The sequence below is a fragment of the Heloderma suspectum genome, chromosome 14 (assembly GCF_057233095.1).
Source record: "Heloderma suspectum isolate Gila_16-S chromosome 14, 16-S_ref, whole genome shotgun sequence".
NCBI classification, from domain to species: domain Eukaryota; kingdom Metazoa; phylum Chordata; class Lepidosauria; order Squamata; family Helodermatidae; genus Heloderma; species Heloderma suspectum.
In genome coordinates this window covers 3,948,112-3,968,887 of record NC_139471.1, presented here as the reverse complement: position 1 = coordinate 3,968,887, position 20,776 = coordinate 3,948,112, and the positions used below count along the sequence as shown (strand labels likewise).

General features: G+C 52.7%; 1 protein-coding gene across 3 annotated transcripts in view; it reads right to left on the bottom strand.

Annotated features, from left to right (window-relative positions):
* Window positions 1-20,776, bottom strand: part of SH3GLB2 (SH3 domain containing GRB2 like, endophilin B2) — a 68,628-nt gene that overhangs the window by 5,442 nt on the left and 42,410 nt on the right. Inside the window, exons 6-9 of one of the 3 annotated variants that reach the window (XM_084820678.1) lie at window positions 14,318-14,380; window positions 4,914-4,937; window positions 1,443-1,532; window positions 803-903 (exon numbers count right to left, since the gene is read on the bottom strand). In XM_084820678.1, the coding sequence (XP_084676804.1) occupies window positions 803-903; window positions 1,443-1,532; window positions 4,914-4,937; window positions 14,318-14,380 (278 nt within the window). The remainder of the gene's footprint in view (window positions 1-802; window positions 904-1,442; window positions 1,533-4,913; window positions 4,938-14,317; window positions 14,381-20,776) is intronic. The other 2 variants (XM_084820679.1, XM_084820680.1) reach the window with 2 other exon arrangements.

The following is a 20,776-nucleotide window of genomic DNA, read 5'->3' as shown; positions in this document are numbered from 1 at the left end:
AGTATGGACAGCACTATTTACACAAAGAGAAAGAGACTTTCAGAAAGCAATGCAATGCAGCAGCAGGAAGCAGCATTTTCTCTGCCACCATCTTCCCCAGCTTTAGGTTTTCCCCCAAATCAAGAAGTTACGAACACAGGAAGCTCCTAGTAAGAAGACTGTCAAGACGGCAAGGAGGAGTGCAGCTCGGTTGTGGAGCGCGCGTGGGGCCAGGCCGAGCGCCCAGGTTCGGTTCCAGGAGATCCCAGCAAGAAGGAGCTCAGGTAGGGCAGGTGGAAAAGCCGCCCCCAGCATTTCAAAATGGCTGCTACAGGTGCCATTTTGATTTTATTATTATTTTATGATGGGGGGGGCGTGGGCCACACGTTGCCCACCCCTGAACTAGTCCAGTACTGTCTGACCACCAGTAGATTTCCAGAGTTTTGGGCGGAGAAAGATCTTACCCTATCACCTGCCACTGGATCCTTTTAAGTGGAGACAGCAAGGATCGCACCCGGGACATTTTACACGCAAGGCACGCGGCCCACCACGGAGCTATAGCCCTATCCCAGGCCTTCCCCCAACCTGGTGCTGTCTAGGTGTGTTGGACTACAACTCCCAGCACCCACATCCATTGGCCCTGTTGGCTGGGGGATGATGGGAGTTGCAGCCCAACACATCTGGAGGGAGCCAGGACAGGGGAAAGGCTGCTGCAGAACCAAGAAGACGTTTCCAGATGGATATTTCAAAAAAATGTGCATGCATGTGTGTGCGCGTGCACACACACACACACACACACACAGCGGCGCATCCCGCCCCTTACCTGCCCAGCTGCTTTTGCAGATCCAACATGTACTGGTAGCACTGCGCATAATACGTGGCCTGAGCTTCTGCAAATTCATGGAGGCAACGCAGATGATTTACCTAAAGAAAGAGAAGCGAAGCCCTGAGCTGGCGGACTTCCCCAGCCAGCACATGGCTTTGCAGCCCATGCAGCTGGGCGCCAGGGGAGGCTGAGGGGCAGAGTCATATGGCTGCCCCCTCCCTCGCCCTTGCGGTGGTGCAGCCCCCCTTCAGGGGAGTGGTGCGGATGGTCCCCCCTCGCAGGAGGCGACGGGGGCTGTGGCCAGGGGCGCTCGCAGGTGTGGCTTCGCTTTGACGCGGCGGGCACAAGGTGCCCGACTCTGGCAGCCGCGTCAGGTGTGCCTGCAGGCTTCCCTTGGCCAAGCTAAGGGCTTTTCCGACCTGTGCCAAGCCAGGTCTGTCCGCTAGCGTGGAACAAGGAAAATAAAGAGGCCCTCAGCATTTGTTTCTGTTCACTGCTCAGAAGTCCCCCAAATGGCTGCAGCCACTCCATGCTCTCCAGTCACACCTTTCCCTTCCTTTGCTTTCCTTGTTCCCCTTTCCTTCCCCCTCTCCCCTCCTCTCCAAGGAAGCCACTCTTCTTTCCCGGGGCGACTCACGTGTGTGCTACTGATCCCTTCCAGGAGGAGGCGAGTCACTTCCGCTTGCCGGTCGAATTCTGTCTGAGCCAGCCGGAGCTCATGCTCTGCCTGGAAGACAATGACGACGACAGGAAGGGGAACAGGACGGGAGGGAAGAGAGAGTGGGTGCTGGCATGGAGGCTTCTGGGAGCAAGGGCCAAGGCCCCAAGCCTGGGACAAGCTAGAAACGCAGCCTAGGAATTACACCCCCCCGCCTGAATGGAGGAGTCATGGCTATTTTGGCACCCGCCCCACCCCATCTGGCCTCATACTCCAAGCGCCTGCATTTGGGGGGATGCTCTGCCCAGCAAAGCTGAAGCACGGTAGGCCACGCACCAGAAAGCTCCCTGGGGCAGGAGCCGTGCACCATTTGCGGTCGGCAAGCACATCTGGGGTTTTGAGAGTGGCGTGGGTGCTCTCACAAAATGGCTGCCACAGGGTGGGGCTTGCCCACCCCTAAAATGGCAGCCACGATTTCCCAGAAACCAACCCGGGGAGACTCAAAGAAAAGTCACTTGCCCAGGAACACCAACGTCCAAGGCCCGAGCTCCGAAACGAAAAACCGCTCTGTGGGATCCAAATAAAGCCGGCGCGGGAGGCGGCGCTTGGCTTTGCAGCACGCCCGCCTCCCTGCCAGGCGCAAGGAACGAAGTGAGACCCCAGAGGGGCGTGGAGCCTGGGGGCACCACGGGAGGCGTCCGAGGGCACCATGCTGGAAACCAGCGCATCCTTGCTGACGCCTGCACTGCCTTAAAAAAAAACATCCCCCCGCAACGGGCAAGGCCAGGAAATATTTACGACTTCCCACAATGCTCCAGAACAATGCTACGCTGGGGCACAGCAGGAACCGGCGGAGGCTGGTGGCTCCGATGTCAGCGGCGGTGTTTGTGAATCCACTCTGGTTTCAATCAAAATTCGAAGGCTCCCGCACCTCGGAGAGCTCCTCTAGCGTTCTGACTGAAGCCCGGAGCGGACGCACCACCCCACTGACATCGGAGCCCCCAGCCTCCCCCTGCCGCCTCGTTCAGCCTCCCGGAGCGCGCCAGACTGGGAGGCAGCCCAGAGGGCTCCGCTTCCCTACAGCGCCTGCATGCTCGTCGTGCTCGGGAAAACAGGCCCTGCTCTGCGCTCCCGAAAGCTGGGCGCGGGGCTCTTGCCGCTGTAGGAGGCCCCTAGCTCTCGCCCTTGGCTCTTCAGAACCTGCTCCTCTCACACCGGCTCGTGGAAATGGCGGATGGTTTAGTATCTGGAACCTAGTCCTCCCCCGCACCCTGCAATCTTGGGATCTCCCTTCTGCACGGGGAAGGCGGGAGCGGGAAGTCCACACCCGTCAGGGCAGCTGATCCAGCGTGAACCTGGATGTGTATGTGTGAATTTTTCTGTGTTTTCCTCTTCGAGAGTTTAGAGCTTGGAAAATTTCCCATAGTTACAGGGGATTTTCCATGTGTGAACGCCCAAGTATTTGGGATTCCATTTGAGGGTCCCCCCAAAGTTGGGTGCAGTGATGTTGGGAGGAAGGGCCTACTAGGGCCCAGGCCCTGGATCTTTGCTGTGGTGCCCCAGATCTCAAAGCTGGATCCTGCTGCAGATAAGGGACTTACCAGCTTCTCTTTGCTTCTCTTTCCTCATTTGGGGTGTGTGTGTGTGTGTGTGTGTTTTGCTTTCCTGGGGCTGGAGGGGCAGGGGAGATGGAGAAAAGTCTCCTCGTGGTGTTTACAACGTATGTATCAACTGAAGCTCTTTGACTGGGCGGATGGTAGCCAATTAATGTGTGGTAGGGTGTGGCAGTTTCAACCTTAACATGAGCATCCCGGGCAGGGGGTCTCCTCCATCCTGCAATGGCATTGCTTGTAAGAGACACCCTTCCAAAATCCATAGGAGTGTAATACCTCTATTAGGTCATCCAAAAGATCACAAACATTATGCAGTTGTGATCTTTCAGTTGACCTAACTAAGGTACTACACTAGATTTCAGATTTTTTTCTTATGGTCAACATGGCCAACTTTTTTGGGTGGGGTGGGGTTGCGGTTCTTTCTTGTATGTCAGGACTGTTTTACATGTTATATGATGGCAAAACACGGCCAAGTCTCGGACCTCTGGTGTGTGTACCAACGGCACACGCAGGTGTAACACACATAAATTACATGTTTGCATGCAACACATTGTACAGACATGTTAAGCAGCCATCCCACCTGTGTTTAAAGCTACATGAAAAGGAACACCACACACATGCATCTTAGGAAGGGGGCTAATGTATGGCAAGGCTCGGAGCAGCTCTGGGATCGTGCCCCTGGAGCACGCGTGTACTCTGAAGGGCGGCTCTCCCAAAAGTCACCACGGAAGGGCAAACAGGTCTGAAGCCCCCTATTGCCCAGAGAGACAGTGTCCCCAGACAGGTTGCATCTTGCTGGGAAACCCTCACCAAACCTGGTGCCCCCTAGATCTGTTGGATTACAACTCCCATCAGCCAGCCAGGTTGGGGGAGGGTGTTGTATGGCTTGGCCACACGTGGGAACCCCGTGTACAGTTCTGGTCACTGCATTTCAAAAGCCCATCGTCAAAGTAGGAAAAGGGCAGAGATGGGCAGCCAAAGGTTTCAGGGGGCTGGAGCAACTCCCATATGAGAAAAGGCTAAAGGATTTGGGGGTTCTGGTTGAGCAAAGAGACAACCGAGCTGCGAGAGAGGTCTAGAAAACTTTGCATGGTGCAAAAGAAGCAAGCAGGGAGATGTTCTCTTTCACTCTCCCCCGTGACACTTGAACTCGGGATTATCCCGTGAAAACTGGTGGGCAGGAGATTCAGGACGGACACAAAGAAGTTCTCCGTCACACAGCCAAGAGTTAAAACTGTGGAACTCCCTGCCACCTGATGCAGCAACGGCCACCGATGTAGATGGCTTTCAAAGGGGATTAGACAAACGCATGGAAGAGAAGGGTATCCACTGGCTACTAGCCCCGATGTCTAGATGCAACCTCCAGGATCAGAGAGATAAGAAGCCTCTGAATGCCAGATGTTAGAGAACAGGAGCGGGAGGGGGCTACCGTGCTCATGCCCTGCGTGGCTTTCCAGGGGTGTTGGCCTAAGCACTGTGGGAAACACGAAAGTGACCGTTGGATCTGATTCAGCAGGGCCCTTCTGATGTTCACGTCCCCAGTCTATTTGAGATAAGAGGGCAGCCCTTTGGTGTGCCTACAGTCTCACGGATCGTCTTACAACGTAGCAGTGGGGGATTCCTCCGGGGGCGGGGGATTCATGAAGGCTCCGTGGGCCCGAGGGGGAACCTCTGCAGGCCACACTGGGCTCCCTCCCATGGCCTACACCCAAGTTTTGCCAAAAACAAGGACAAAGAGCATCTTTGGTCTCTCATCCCACATCAAGCCCCCTCCACACCCTCAGCATGGATATGTCTAGAAAAGGCATCGGAGAGCCCCAATATTGGCAGTACTTACTTTTTCCACCTCGTCACTCCAAAGCTGTGGGGCCACAGAGCAAACAGGAGAGGAGGAGGTCAGCGTCGGAAGACATCGAAAGAGCAACATTCCACAACGACGCAGCCGCCGCCGGCGGAGACACGTCACGGAACGCCGTCAGGGCCACGCCAGGAAGGGTGGGCCCGTCCCCCAGCAGGGACGGCAGACGGCGGAGGCTTTCCCAGACGGGTGGCCCTAGTTGGGAAACCCAGATCCATCCCCCGCTGAACCTCAAGTCCCCAGGACTGCAAGATGCACCCAGGCCTCTGGCGTCTCCAACATGGTACCTGTGCAGACTTCTCTTGGCGCCTTCCTAGCTCCCTGACCCACCTGATTTTTATTTTATCAAGATTTGAAAAAATATTATCTTCTTGGTGCCAGGCAACGGCCTGCCTTTTCTCCCGGGCATTTGAGAGACTTCTCTGGGTGGTGCCTCCCGTGCAGGGCAACAGGTGGCTACCGGGAAGAGCCTTCTCTGCAGTGGCCCCGTGATCTATGGAACCGCCATCCTCCTGGCATCATCATTGTATAGATGGAGACGGCAGGTTAAGGCTTTCCTCCTTAAGCAGGGGTTTAACTTTTGATCTGTGGCTTCATTAATTGTTCTGCTGGCTCATCAATGTTTTTAGTACTTCTTAAATGTTTTTAATGCTTAATTATTACTTTATACTTGTATTGCTGTATTTTTATTTATTTATGGTTATTTTTCCTGTTGTTGTTGTTGCTGCAATTTAGGACTGTAAACCGACCCAAGGACATTTGCCACTTGGGCGATATACAAATCTAATAAATATAGGTAGAAGATAGATAGACAGACAGACAGACAGACAGACAGGGCTATTAATATATATCCCTGTGCTGTTTGTAGCTTGGTAGGTAGGTAGGTAGGTAGGTAGGTAGGTAGGTAGGTAGATAGATAGATAGATAGATAGATAGATAGATAGATAGATAGATAGATAGGGCTATTAATATATATCCCTGTGCTGTTTGTAGCTTTATAGGTAGGTAGGTAGGTAGGTAGGTAGGTAGATAGATAGATAGATAGATAGATAGATAGATAGATAGATAGATAGATAGGGCTATTAATATATATCCCTGTGCTGTTTGTAGCTTTATAGGTAGGTAGGTAGGTAGGTAGGTAGGTAGATAGACAGACAGACAGACAGACAGACAGGGCTATTAATATATATCCCTGTGCTGTTTGTAGCTTTATAGGTAGGTAGACAGATAGACAGATAGACAGATAGATAGGGCTATTAATATATATCCCTGTGCTGTTTGTAGCTTTATAGGTAGGTAGGTAGGTAGACAGACAGACAGACAGACAGACAGACAGACAGACAGACAGACAGACAGACAGACAGACAGACCGACCGACCTATTAATATATATCCCTGTGCTGTTTGTAGCTTTATAGGTAGGTAGACAGACAGACAGACAGACAGACAGACAGACAGACAGGGCTATTAATATATATCCCTGTGCTGTTTGTAGCTTTGCATTGCACATTCGTCTTTTAAACATCTGCATTGTATTTTATTCTTTTCCCTTTTTGTAATCCGCCCAGTGAACACTGGTCATCGGGCGGATTACATATATAACGAATGACTAACTAACTAAGGAACATCGGAAGCTGTCTCACGCCGAGCCGGACGCCCGGCTCATCTAACTCGGTGTCGTCAGCACTGGCTGGCAGCATTCTATAGCGGGTGTTGCGAGTGTCGATAACAGCGGGCTAAACAGGGTAGCGGCCTGACTCGATATAAGGCAATGCAGCGGAGACGTCTCCCTCCCTCTCCCATCACACGAGAACCCAAGGGGCCACCCCATGAAGCAGAGTGGTGGGAGATCCAGGACACATCAAAGGGAGGTGTCACTTACACACAGCGCAGAGTTAAGCTATGGAACTGGCTGCCACCAGATGGAGTGATGGCCACCAATCTGAATGGCTTAAAAGGGGGTTAGACAAATTCACAAGAAGAACCTCAGAAGAGCAGAGCCAGGGTCCATCCAGCCCAGCACTCTGTTCCCACGGTGGCCAACCAGCTGTCGACCAGGGACCCACAAGCAGGGCATGAGCGCAACAGCGCCCTCCCGCCCATGTTCCCCAGCCACTGGTGCACATAAGGCTCACTGCCTCTGGTACTGGAGGCAGCACAGAGCCATCGGGACTAGTAGCCATTGGTAGCCTTCTCCGGGAATGTGCCCTTTTAAAGCCATCCAAAGTGGTGGCCATCGCTACGTCCTCTGGTACCGAGCTCCCTAGTTTAACTCTGCACTGTGTGAAGAAGTATCAATGGCTACTAATCACTTCAGCTATATATTACCTCCAGTACTGGAAGCAGGGTGCCTCTGTATGCCAGTTGCTGGGGGACACGAGCAGGAGGGAGCTACTGCACTCCCATCCAACTTGTGGGTTCTGCAGAATCGCAGCCACGAAAGGGGTCTTGAAGATCATCTATCCAACCCCTGCGCAAGGCAGGCTCTGCGCTGCAGGGTGCAGTTACGGCTTCCCTGGCGGGTGGCTGCCCAGCCTCTGCTGAAACACCCCCAGAAGGGGAACCCACCACCTCCTGAGGGAGTCTGTTCCCCTGCTGGATGGCCCTCGCTGCTAGGACGTTTCTCCTCACGTTCAGCCGAAGTCTGCTCCCCTGCCATTTCCCAGTCCGTGGTTCTACTCTGCTGGAGCACCTGGTTGGCCACTGTGCGAACAGAACGCTGGTCTCTGGCCCAGCAGGGCTCCTCCAATGTTCCTAGTGCAGCTCTGTATGTTCCTAACAGAGATGGGAGCACGGAGGACAAGGAGTGCAGGGCCGGCACCAAAGGGAGGCCTGGTTGGGCACCTGCCGAGGTCCCTCTCCCCAGCTGACAGGAGTCCCTGGACAGGCTCCTCCTCCTCTTCCCCGCTGCAATCCCCTGGTTCCCCTGCCTCTCGCTCTGGCCCAGGCAACGGCGCTGGCGAGGAGGAGGAGGAGCAGGAGACGCCCGGCTCCCTGCCTGCTGAGCGAGCGAGCGCAGCAAGGATGGGAAAGGGCTGGAGGAGCTGAGAAGGCAGACGCACGGGGGGGGGGGGCACTGAGGGGCGCCTACCCAAGGGCCCTCCACAACTTGGGACCGGCGCTGAAGATCTACTGCCTACTTGTTCACACAGAAAAGTAGAGATCTGACCAGAGCCTTCTCGTCTCCCTGCTCAGACACTTTACCCCCTTACCTTTGGCACAGAAGCAGGCATGTCCGGTCGGATGCCGTTTTCATTCTGCTGCTGCATTTGTAGTTGTGCTTTAATGCATTTGCTTCAGTACTGTTTTATTTATTATTTAGTAATTGAGTAAACTTAGTAATCTATTTATTGCTGTTTTATTAAACTGTTAAAGTTACGACTGTAAGCTGCCTTGAGCGCCAGTTTTCTTGGTAGACAGGTGGGCACCAATCAAATCGATCAAGACCTTCAGGGCCGCCTACCGGAACTATGACGGCTACACAGAGGAAGAATCCTTCTGCAGGTAAGCGGGAGCAACCCCCCCCCCCCCGAACCCAGGACAGTCTGGGGTACAGCGAGGCCGTCTGCTCGTCTCTCCTGGGATCTGGCTCAGTGGGATGGAACCGAACACAAGACGCGGCAGACCGTACGCGACACGTGCAAGCACAGGCAGCAGCAGGAGGGGGATCAAAGCTTTCCACAGAGGTCTCGGCATTTCTTTCCCACAGCAGACACGCTCTTCCAGCCCGCTCCCAACACGGGACGGGTGCCAATAAGGGATACTGATTTCATGGGGAGGGGTCACATGGTTACGAGACAGGGATTCTAGTCTGGGGTGGGGGTGAGGGGGGAAGAAACAGACAACGGAAATCCGGAAGGGGATTTCCAATTTACAAGGCTGTTTTAGCGGCGATTGAACTACGCGGGAAAGCAGCCTCCTGACTGTTTTTTTCCCCTCTTCCCTCCCAATCCCTTTTCCTTTTGTGTCGCATCTTTCAGATTGTAAGCCTGAAGGGAAGGACTGTCTTATTATTATTAATCTTTCTAAGCAGTTGTGGGAGCCTTTTTTGGCTGAAGAGTGCGGTAAAAACACTGTAAATAAATAAATAAATAAGCAAATAAACAATTCCTCCACGCTGCACTTGTGAAGAATCTGGAGACAAGACACCTTTCACCTCTCAGGGAGTGGTGTATATCTTGTTTTATTGACTGGGCTGAGGAGTGGGATAAAAATACTGTCAAATAAATAAATAAATAAATAAATTTTGGGGACCACCCTATCTGTAAAGAGAGAAGCTGCTTCAAACCAGATTTCATGCAGCTGTTCTTAGTATCATGGGGAGGTGGGAACTAAAAATCAGGAGGGGTAGGGAGTCCAGCGAGCCCCAAGAGAGGTGTCTCTGGGCACACTGATGCCCATGGGGACCACACTGGAGACCCCAGAACTAGGCACATCCCCAAACGGGAGAAATTATCCTTTTCTTCAGCAAAATGCCGTTTTCTTCCCAAGCCAATGTGTTTTCAGCACGACGGCAGAAGCAAACTCCATTTTATTCCTGGGGTCATGGGTGGTGCCCTGATTAAACTGAGGTTAACTTGCAAAACTGCACATGCTCAGAGGATCTCTACTTTTAACAGGGTTGGCAAACAGTTTTGCTTTGTTCTAACTTATCAGGCCCATGGAAGCGGTTTTAAAGCATGGGAGGGCGACGGAGAGGGGGAAGAAGAGACACGTTTGTTGTGTTACTTCAGTTGTGGAGCGCACGACACGGCGGGCTAAACCGCCGCCGGTTAGTGCCACTCATCCCAGCATCTAAGCTTGCCTGGCTGCACCACTGACTCCCTGTGTAAGCCAAGAACATCTCCCAGAGCCCTCCGCACCTTTGCGGAATGTTCCGGAGAGCGCTTTAACGGGGCAATGCAGTCTTAGCACCCCGCCTAGGGTGCCCCAAAAGCCTCCGAGCTCAAAGCGCTTCCCTGCTTTTCCAGGGCCTCCTGCATCTCCCCTCAAGCGGAGTCGAGTCCCAGAGTGCTTCGATTAACACCGTCAGCCTCCAACGGGATGGGGCAACCAACGCCAGCCGGGCAAACCGCAGAAAGAGGTAGAGGAGGAAGAGTGACTTGCCCAGTCTGCACCGTGGTCCTGATACCACCGCCCTGGAAGCGGCTTCAGGGCTGGCGGCAGGGGTAGGCATGGCCGAGCACATGCCTGGGCCCACCCCCCAGCGGGGGCTCACTGGCAAGAGCCCCCGGAGTCACTCCTCCTCTCCCCGTGTCACCCTGCTCGACCGCCTACCACTCGCCTTGGCCCAGACAATGGGGGTTGTGAGGAAGAGCGGGGGATGCCGCGGCCTCCTTGTTCACCAGCTCTCTGCCTGTCAGGTGAAGAAGTGGCAGCAAAGATGAGAAAGGAGGAGGAGGAGAAAGAGCTGCTTGACTCACCGGGGGGGGGGGGGGGCTTGAGGGTGTAGTGCCCAAGGCCCCTCCGAAACCTGGAGCCGGCACTGAGAGCCTTACCGAGGTAGCAGGAGAGGAGGGCCAGGCACTGCTCTCACCTCCGCCCCTTCGCCAAGCCTGGATGGCGGTTCGCCTGCCCCAGGCCATAGCTGCATCTCACGGGAAGGCCGCCCTGATCTGCAGCACCCGGGGCTGTTTGCCGACCACACCCAGCGTGGCGCGGCGGTAAGAGGTGCACGGCAAGGGTCACGGGGACCCTGGCTCAAATCCACCCTTAGCCATGACGCTCGCTGGGGATCCTGGGCCGCTCTTGGCCCAACCCGCCCTGTGGGGCTGTTGTTGTGAGGGCAATGGGGTGGGGAGCTTCCTGGGGAAAGGGAAGGGGGAATACAAACAGAAAGAAAAGGAAGGAGCAAGAGTTGGGCCCCACGGGTGGCATCCAATGGTAGTCTAACCGGAGTCCCGCGCATTGCCATGGATCTGCTCGAAGCAGGGCTCACGTCGGATGCAACCCCATGTCTTGTCTTCCTGTTCAGAGGAAAAGCTGCCTCACCCCTTCCCCCCATGACGAATCTCACCTTCTCCACCCACTGCAGGAGCAAAGGGCTGCCCACCTGGGCCAGAAATGCCGCTCTGGGAAAGAAATGCCTGACCGGAGGGTTGGTTTCTGCGCCCGCGGTCGACCGGGACGCGGCGGCAGAGGCGCAGCGGGCTGCATGCGGTGCCAACGCTGCTGTGGGAGGGGTCCAGAGAGGTTCCCGGTGAAGCCGGCAGCGATGCCCGTCTGTGGAATCCCCTCCAACGGGGTTCCGCAGGCCACGTATAACGCAACAGCCGCGTTGGCCTACCGAAGAGCCTCTCGGCAAGAGAGATATTGTAATCGTTGTGACCCACCCAGAAAGCTTCAACTATTGGGTGGTATAAAACAATAAATCAATAATAAAAATTAAAGCTGAAACAAAAACAAAAAGTTAAAACAGAAAGTTAAAAATAAAAGATAATTAGTATAATAATAAATGATTATTAAAATAACAACACAATAATAAGTAAAATAATAGCAAGCCTTCCCCCTCCTGCCAGGCTGCCCAGAAGGGCATCAGCGCCGTTCCACCCGCAACCCGGGGTGCGAGGCACAGCGTTTTCAACATTTTAACGAGAGAACGGTGCGGGCCGTGCGGCCGGGGCAGGCAGAAGCACAGAGCAGCGAGTTCAGATGCACCCGATGCAGCGTGAGAGGCAGGGAAGGGTGGGTGGGAGGGGCCTTTGCCTTCTCCTGCCCCCCCTGCACATCTTTGCCCTTCGAAGGAGGCTTGCAAGTGGAGGGGGCAGCGGGGAGGGGGAAGACGAGGCGGGGGGCTTCCAGACCGAGGGCTCCCAGTGCTTCCCAAAGACATGGCACAGCAGCCTGTCCCCATCCCAGCGCCCTCCAGGTACTTTGGACTACAGCTCCCAGGCACCCTGGCCCTCGGCCCTGCCAGCCTGGGCCAAAGAAGCACTGGGGAGCAGCGTCCAAAACATCTGGGGGGCACCAAGTTGGCAAAGGCTGCAGCCGAGCTATGCCAAATTCCCCTCTGTTGCAGAATTCCTGCCTCGGGGAAAAACGACGGGAGAAGCCGTGGGAGAAACATGGGGGGGGGGGGTACAAGTGGAAGAGACACATGCAGCCACCCCAGGGAAAGCCCTGTGAAGGAGGCAGGGCGACCACGTAATAAAAGCCTCGCTTGGAAGCACCAGAAGGGACAAGTGCAAAGTCATCAGCCACGGTTCTTCTAGACTGGGGTAGGCAATGCCCGGGGGCCCAGGGAGCGGCATCCCTCACCTGGAACCCATCCGGGGGTACCCTGCCCCACTGAATTTCGGCAGCAAACCACAGCTTGTTTTCTTGAAGACAAGGAAACACCTGCAATGCTTTTTGCTGCAAATTTGGGGATGGGCTGGGAGGCTGCAAAAAAGGCCATGGGGTGTATGTGGCGACATGCGGCCCACCCCCCAGTGGAGGCTGGTGGCTCCAATGTCAGTGGGGCGGTGAATCTACTCCAGCTTTCAGTCGGAAGGAGCCGGAGCTCTAAAGGAGCTCTCCAAGGTGCTCCCTGGAGAGCTCCTTTAGAACTCCGACTCGTTCCGACTGAAACCCAGAGCGGGTTCACCGCCCCGCTGATGTCGGAGCAAGCAGCCTCCACTTCCCACCCCTGTCCTAGAGAGCCAACGGCCGGCCGGCGTTCATTGCCGCCCACCTCGCCTTCGGTTTTTCACAGAGGAGGAAGAGACTGTGCTGCTTGCCCAAGTGAGCCAAGAGATGACGAACCATTAGAAAAGCTGCTTCTGGACGGCACTTTATCTCCAGGCAAAATTAACCCGACAGGCAGGGACCCTGGAAGTGTTTTTAAGAGGTAGGGGTGTGTGTGTGTGTGTGTCTTAAGTCAGTCAGATATTAAATTAAAAATTAAATTCAAAAGGGATCCCAACCAAAAGACACCCCTCCCCCTCGCCAGTAACTCTCAACTCAATTCCTCTGTTGCCAAGCTGCAGTCTGTTGCTGGGACAACAGCAGTTTGTTTTGCCTGATCACCCCCTGGGGGGGCTGGAGCTCCAGACCCCCTTTGCCCTCTTTTCCAGGGTCCCAGCTTTGCTTGTGGCTGGCCTCAAGGGGAAAAGACGAGAAGGAGGTACCATGGAAGACAGTTTCCTAAGGCAACAGCTCCAAGCATCCCCAGCCAGGATGCTGGGACTTGCTGTTGTCCCACACATCCAAAGCAGGGGTCCCGACCTTTTGGGGTCAGTGGGTGCATTTGGAATTTTGAAGGAGTGTTGTGGGAGCTCTCACAAAATGGCTGCCATGGGGTGGTGCTTGCCCAGTCACAAAATGGCTGCCATGGTGGGCATGGCCAGTCACAGAACACTCATTTCCCAGAAGGCAAAGCGGTGAGGCTAAAAGAAAAGTCACTTGCCTAAGCACCGAAGCCGGAGGCAGGGGTCTGAGCTCCAACACACAAAACCACCTTTTGGAAAGACGGTGCTGGACGGCACTCGGCTTTCGGCATGCCAGCCTCCCAATTAAAAAAACACACTTAAAGGCACAACCCTATGCGTGTTTAGACAGCCAACAATTCTACAACTCCCAGCATTCCCCAACCAGCAGGGACTTTTCTTGCTATCTAAACATGCATAGGACTGCAGACTAAGGGTGCAATCCTATGGCCGCTAGTTGGCAGCTAGATGGCCATAGGATAGATCGGTTCCCTGAGAACTGACCTCCACCCTCCCGTGCTGCCTCGTAGGCAGCGCGGGACAGCCCCATGCTCTGCACGCGGAAGAGGAGCACGGAGCGGCGGAAACGGGGTGTTCCCAGGGGCAGGCTGGAGTGGGCGGAAATGCCGTTGTGTTTCCTATGTGTTGGCTAGCATTCCCCCCCCCGGCACACCTTCCAGCGGCTAGACAGGGCAGCTGTCTAGCTGCGAATACAGGGCGGCTGAAGCACGGAGGGGACGATCCCCTCCGTGCTTCTCCTACCCTGCATTGGATCGGCGGTCGCCTCCACGTTCGATAGGATTGCGCCCTAAAATGCTTAAGAAATTAAATTGAAGTCAGGCGGGACAGGCAGCCCTGTGGGCAGCGAGAGTGGTGCCTGGGGGCACCACGCTGGAGACCCATATTTCTAGAGGGCGGCTGGCTGGGGAAGTGACGCTTGCCTAACCTGCAGCTCATACTGCTACTCAGCACCCCCGCCTATGAGGCCCACCTACAGCTGGGTAGGAATTTGGTTCTGAAGAGCGAGCATCCCGTTAAAATGTTGAAAACAGCATTAGTGCTTGGTCCAAGATGATAAAGAAAAAGAGACAGCAAGGAAGGCGAGGGGGAGAGAGAGGGGGGAGAGAGAGAGAGAGGGGGAGAGAGAGAGAGAGAAAGGCTGAAGCGCAGATGTCTAGGATGAAGGAGTTGATCTTACCGCTGATGCGCTGGCGGAGAGAATGTAATTACGCGGTCTAGTCTCGTTAAAGTCAGGCACAGCCTACGGAGGGGGAATAGAATTTCACGTACAGATCATGCAGAAGGGGTATCGATGAAGGACTGAGGCCTACAGGGACTGGGGGATGGACAAACACTTCCTGTAGGGAGCTTAGAAGTTTCCCTACAGCTCACATCGAGGGAAGCATAAAGAAATCGGAAGCAAGTGGGCCCTCTGTTCATCCGGCTGGCCGTCTCTTTCCCCAAGATCTTGGCAACTAAAGATTACCACCCGCTTTTAAAGCAGTTTTTAAACACACACACCATCAGCACCACAACACATGCGGTCAAGATTCCCTCCTGCATGGACAGCTCTAACCAGTGAGCGATGCTACCTGGACAGGCTGGTGCACCAAGGTAAAACCCGTGTTCTCTTATCAGAAGCAAATGCAGAAGTCTGCATAGGATGCCTTGGCTGTGCGTGATTTCTTCTGTGCCCAAAAGCCACATCTGGAGAGGGGTGAAGGCATGAAATGCACTACTGAGTTGTCGTGGGTAGATGGAGGTGACCTCAGCTCAAATCCCCCCGCCCCAACCTATCTCACAGGGTTGCCAGGTAGATAAATGTGGGTGAGGACTCTGAACATCACCTAAAGCTCCTTGGAGGAATTGTAGGTAAGAGAATATGTATATATATATCAGGGGTGTTGAACCTCTTTCAGCTGGAGGGCTGCATTCCAGTGGTGGGTGGGGCCAAATGCAAAAGGGGCAGGGCAAAAAATACCAGCATATTTTAGCTTCAAGTTGTTACTGCCAGCAACGATGGAGAGAGGCATTTCAACCCGTTAGAATGGGGGGAAACTGCACAAAAGCCAGGAAACCGCCAAACTACTGGTTGGGGAAAGTCGGCATTACCAGGAAAGGGGGTGTGGCTGCCTGGGGAATTCCAGAGGGCTAGATTTGGCCCTCGGTCTGGAGGTTCTGCACCCGTGATATATGCAAATAAAGAGAGGGAAATGGAATGGCGTGGAAATAGGAATTAGATGACCAGAGATGGAAGTGGATATGGAGTAGCAAACCATGAAAAACTAGCTGTACAAGGATTTAAGTTCCAGCCTTGGCCAATACAAGCCCCATTCCTACAGTTTTCATTGTCTCAGTCTAACGCTGGCTCTTGCGCAGACCCACAACGTTCGGCAACGCTGAGGGCTAGAAACTTTAAGACCCACAACAGTGAATGCCAAATTCTGCCCGAGCTGTGACAAACTTTCGGAATATACGCAGCTCGTCTTAAGGGCAATGTCTGGGCAGTAGCTTCTTGCTGTTATGGACCGGAGCAACAGAGGTTTATCACAAGAAAGAGTAGTTCCTCCAAGAAGCTGCTCCAGAAAAAAGGGAAGCCAAATGCCGTAACAGCGGCGTAATGGAGGCAGGGCTCTCAAGGACGAAGCACCGGCACTTTTTCTTAGCAGGGACAGTGCCGTTGTCTGCCAGCTCCCTCAGACTTCCCTGTTCCTTCTGAGCTTGGCTGCAACCCTCACAGTAGTTGGGGGAAAATGAATTCTCCCAGCAAGTACATATTGTTCCTCCCTATAATAGAAAGTGTTTTGGGGTGGCTCAGACTTGAATGGGCAATTAAGGCCTATTCGCTTTGAGAAAGACCTGCTCCGGGGAGATGAAAAAGGCGAGAACTGGTTTGCTAATCTGGATCAAACTAGCTGCCTGCAATTCGGGGCTTTATTTGGGTGTGGTTGGGGTGAGTGGCTGTTGGCAGTGTCATGATTAGCATCTGCCCTTCAATCACCACTACACTGACTGTAAACATATATCAAACTGGGCATTGCATATGCATGCATTGAAACTGATATATTCAGAGCTACGTAGCTACATTTTTCTTCCTTTTTCCTTTTTTTGTTTCATCGACATTTGACAATAAAAAATTATTTAAAAAATTAGAAAAAGCAAAGAAGCACCAAATAGGCATATTTTTTTCCCTGCTGCACCCAGAGGATGGGCAAAGCAGCACCGTCCCTGGGTGCTTCCAGACAAGACTTTTATCATGCCATCACTCTGCCGGGCTCAGGAAATTTTATGGAGGGCCCAGATGTTGGCGTCTTCCACCCGTAACCCCCCCCGTGTTTTCCCATTGCTCCTTCTGTCCTTTCTCTTACCGGAAAAAGAAATCCGTTAAGGAAAGAAGAGATGGTATAGCTGGGCGATGCCTTTTGAGCATTAGTGCTAGGAGGTGTCTATCTGGAAGCACCTCAAATTTCATCCAACACTGCCAGCATATTCTTGAGCCTGCACAGCAACAGGGGCTAGAAACTTGCTTATTGGATGTTAAATCCAGCACTCCCATTCTGGGCTTTTGCACAGGATACACGCACAGCCATGTGGATTGAATATATAACCCTCAACAAGGAAAAAAAAAAAAACATACCGCACATTCTTATGGGAGAAAGAAGCTCTTCAACTTTGGAGCTCAAATTCAGGTAAGGCCTAGAGCTTCTCTGCACAAAGGCTTTTTATCCCACAACTTTACCAGGGCTTCTGCTTCCGGATTCTTTGCATGATTAAGATCAGCCCTTTCCACGCAATTCTGCTTTTTTCCCCATGGGGAGTTCCTTTATCTGCAAGTTCTATATGCTTCCTTATACAGTCAGTAGATGGTGCTGTGGTATAGCTGCTATACCACAGCACCATCTACTGGAAGCTATACTGGAAGTTAAAGTGCAACTTCCTCTTTTCACAAGAAATTCAACTAGCAATATTTAAATAGCTCATTATCCCTGATCGTAAAAAAAAAAATGGGATAAAGTTCAGAAAGGACAGAAGAGGCCCTGGAGGCTGACAACGCCATGTAAAGGACCTGCAAACTTCCATGAGTAACCAATCTTGGTCGCAGGATAAAAGCCCCATGCAGACAAGCCTGTAGAGACAGCTACGAGCACCTAGTAAGATGTTCTGAAACAGTATGAACTGGGAAACCTAAACCACTGTTAGGAGACCTGAGGGAGGGAGAGAAAGAATACCTTCTTTTGGAGCAGGAATCTGTGCTTCGACTTTATTTAGCCAGACTTTTTTTTTTAACCACCTCCTTTATGCCTCGTGGCTGCGGGATGCAGTCTTGCCAAGATACCCTCTCAGACTGGTCTGGCAAAACTGGCGATTGATTTTGTGCCAGCAGCCCTCATGGGCAAGCAGCGATCAAGGGGCAACACTGGAGAGAGGGAGAATGTTTCCTTTGCGCTACGCTGTCAGGATTCAGGGAGGAACGAGCAGAGTTGTAGGGGACAAGGTGAGGCAGGAGAGCGCTGCAAATGTTCAGTTATGCCTCTGCCAAACGTTTGACCCTTGATCCCCGATGAAACCCCATTATTTCTAGCAGATCCATAGCCTCATCTTTCCAATGCTACACATCCCCTCACACCCCTTTTCACCATGGCTGTGAATACTCTAACACTTTAAATCCATCAACCTATCTATTTATCTACCTACCGAACTTTCTCAACGATCCTTACTGAAGTTTATTCAGATTCTTCAAGCTGCATCACTCATGCAAATATACACGATTCCACTCGCGTTGCATCATTTATGCTTCTTCATTTGGTTATGGGGAAAGGGAAGGAACTACACAGGATGCAAAGCCCAGCCCCGGCCATTTGATCGGTCAACGCCTGAGATGTCACACACACTGTTTCAAACATAGCTTTGCACCCGTTAAGGCAGGGGTGCGGAACGTTTTTCAGCCTGGGGGCCAGATTAAATTTCGGGGAAGTTCTCAGGCGCCGCGTTCCAGTGGTGGGCGGGGCCAAGATTCCAAAAATACCAGCATGGTCTAGCTTAAAGCTTCTTCCTGCCAGTAACGAAGCTGTAGCAGATGCATTTCAGCCTTTCGGAATGGGGGGGAAAAACAGGCAAAAGCCAGGAAACTACCCAACAATTGGTGATCAGGGGGAAAGGGGGTGGGACTATGGGACAGGGGAGTGGCCATTTGGAGAACCCCGGAGGGCCCGATTGGGAACTCACGTTGAGGTTCTGCACCCCTGCATTAAGGGCTAGAAATGTGACTTTTTAAAAAAGCCAAATTCCGCAACTTCTTTGTACCGTCCCAGGTATACACACAGCTCTGCATGCCACACCCTCCTCCAAACGCTACCTCTTGAGTAATGCTTCCAAGAGACTACGTGGATGGAAACGGTGGATGCACAGTAGACAGCCAGCCAACTGTTTCCAGTGGAAGTAGGCCCCCCCTCCCTCCAAAACACACCCCATTCCCACATTCAAGTTCACTCTCCCAGGAGAGTCCCTGCCGAGCAAAAAGAAATCTTAAAAAAATAATAAAATTGCATTTCTGAATGGGAAAGGGACAGTGAGAAGCATTTCAGGTCAAAAGTCACAGCACTGTTAACACAGGTAATACTCACATCTCCCTCACACTGAGCAAAATTACAGAAAAAAAAAAGACAGAACAAAGCAAAGAGGTTAGTGGACAAAGCAGCAGCAACGTGAAGGACAAGAGATTCAGAAGTTAGGAGTGGGGGCGGGGGGGGGAATAAAGCAAGGTAGGAAGGAACCAACGAGTCAGGAAAGCAACTTGCTTTGAATGGCGAGTATCTCTGCGATGGCGTAGCGTCACCAGGGCTCACAGGGACGAAGCCCTGACACCTTCCTTATCAGCAGGGACACTGATATCATCTGCCAGCCCCCTCAGACTCCCCTGTTTTTTTCTGAGTTTAGCTGCAACCCTCACAGTAGCTGGGGCGATGGGGAGGGGCATGAATTTTCTCGACAACAATATATTGTTATGCAAAGTATTTGGGGGTGGCTTGGTCCTAAATGGGCAATTCAGACTCATTTGCTTGACCAAAGAGCTGCTCCTGATGGAGATGAAAGCTGCTAGAACTGCTTTGTGGATATGGATCAACACAGCTTCCTGCAATGTTGGACTCTCCCTGGGGGCATGCCTAGGGGGATTGTCAGGATGAGTGTCTCCAGTTCCAAACTGACCACTGTCTACATAGAGGATAAAATGGTCAAAGCTAGGAATGAGGTTGTGATCCTGCAATGGGACCGAAAGGTGATCTGTGGGCAACGGGTTTAAGAGGATGGGGCAGGGGGACATGCTTGCTTCAGCCCCTTTCTATGGAGATGGGAAACAAAGCAAGCACAATGAGGGGATTAGCATGCACTAAGAAGAGAGGGCGTGATCAATCGATACATCATCATTAGGATGCTTTTCCATTCTAGTGTGGGCCGCTGGGAAGGCATCATGGAGTTCACACAATCATTTCCCACTCAAGGTGATAGTAGCAGTCACTTCCTAGGGGCCTACTCACACGGGAGTTCCGGCGTCGCCCTAAAATCTGGAAGGGTAGACCGGAAAAAAACACAGCGAGATTGTGGTTGCACACGACTCCCTGTGCAGTACTTGGGCTGCTTCCAGATCAGGGGTCTCCAACTTTTGGGGGGTCACATTTGGAATTCTGAGGGAGTGACATGAGTGCCCTCATGAAATGGCTGCCACAGGGAGGGGCATTCATAAAATGGCTGCCATGGTGGACATCGCCAGTCACAAAACGCCCATTACCAAGAAGGCAAACTGGCGAGACTAAAAGAAAAAATAACTTGGCAAAAGAACCAAAATCTGAGGTGGGGCCCAAGCTCCAAAACACAAAACGACTCTGTTGAACCCAAATGACAGTGGTGCTGGAGGGCAGAACTTCGCTTGGCAGCATGCCAGCTTTCCAGTTAATGTATTTTAAGAAAGAAAATTAAAATCAGGAGGGGCAGGGAGCCTGGCGGGCATCAGGAGAGGTTTCTGTGGGCACACTGGTATCTACAGGCACCCTGTTAAAGACCCTAGTTCCAGGCGGACAGCTCCGAGCAAGAGCAAACAACAGATCTGCGGTCCTGCAAGGCTTTTTGTGAGAGGGTCTTACTATCTTTACGCTCTTAGATTCTGTTTTTCTTTTCCTTTTTTTGCTGATGTAGTCTATGCTCTTCTTGTTGTTGTTGTTATTCCTGTCATTATGCGTAGCCTAAGACCCCTTGGCAAGATTTTATCATGAAAGGCTGGATCTAAATGAATAAAGTAAAAACAACACACAGACATCAGGAGTGGGGAACCCCAGGCCGGGGGATAAATCCAGCCCTCCTGGGGGCAAAATCTGGCCTTCTGGGTTTCCCAAATGGTGACATCCCCTTCCCTTGGCCATACCCCGCTTCCCCCACCCAGCAATCATTTAGTGCTTTCCTGGCTTTTGTGCAGTTTTCCCCCGTTCTAAAAGGTTCACAGCTCCTACCACCAGCAAACAATAGCCCCCCCCCCCCCCAAGAGATTCTCCGAAGCCAAATTTGGCCCGTGGGGTGAAAGGGGTTCCCCACCTCTGACATACATGAATGTGGCAGACACGCACATCTATCTTAGCCTGAAGTCACCTTGCATGGGGCGTGGGTG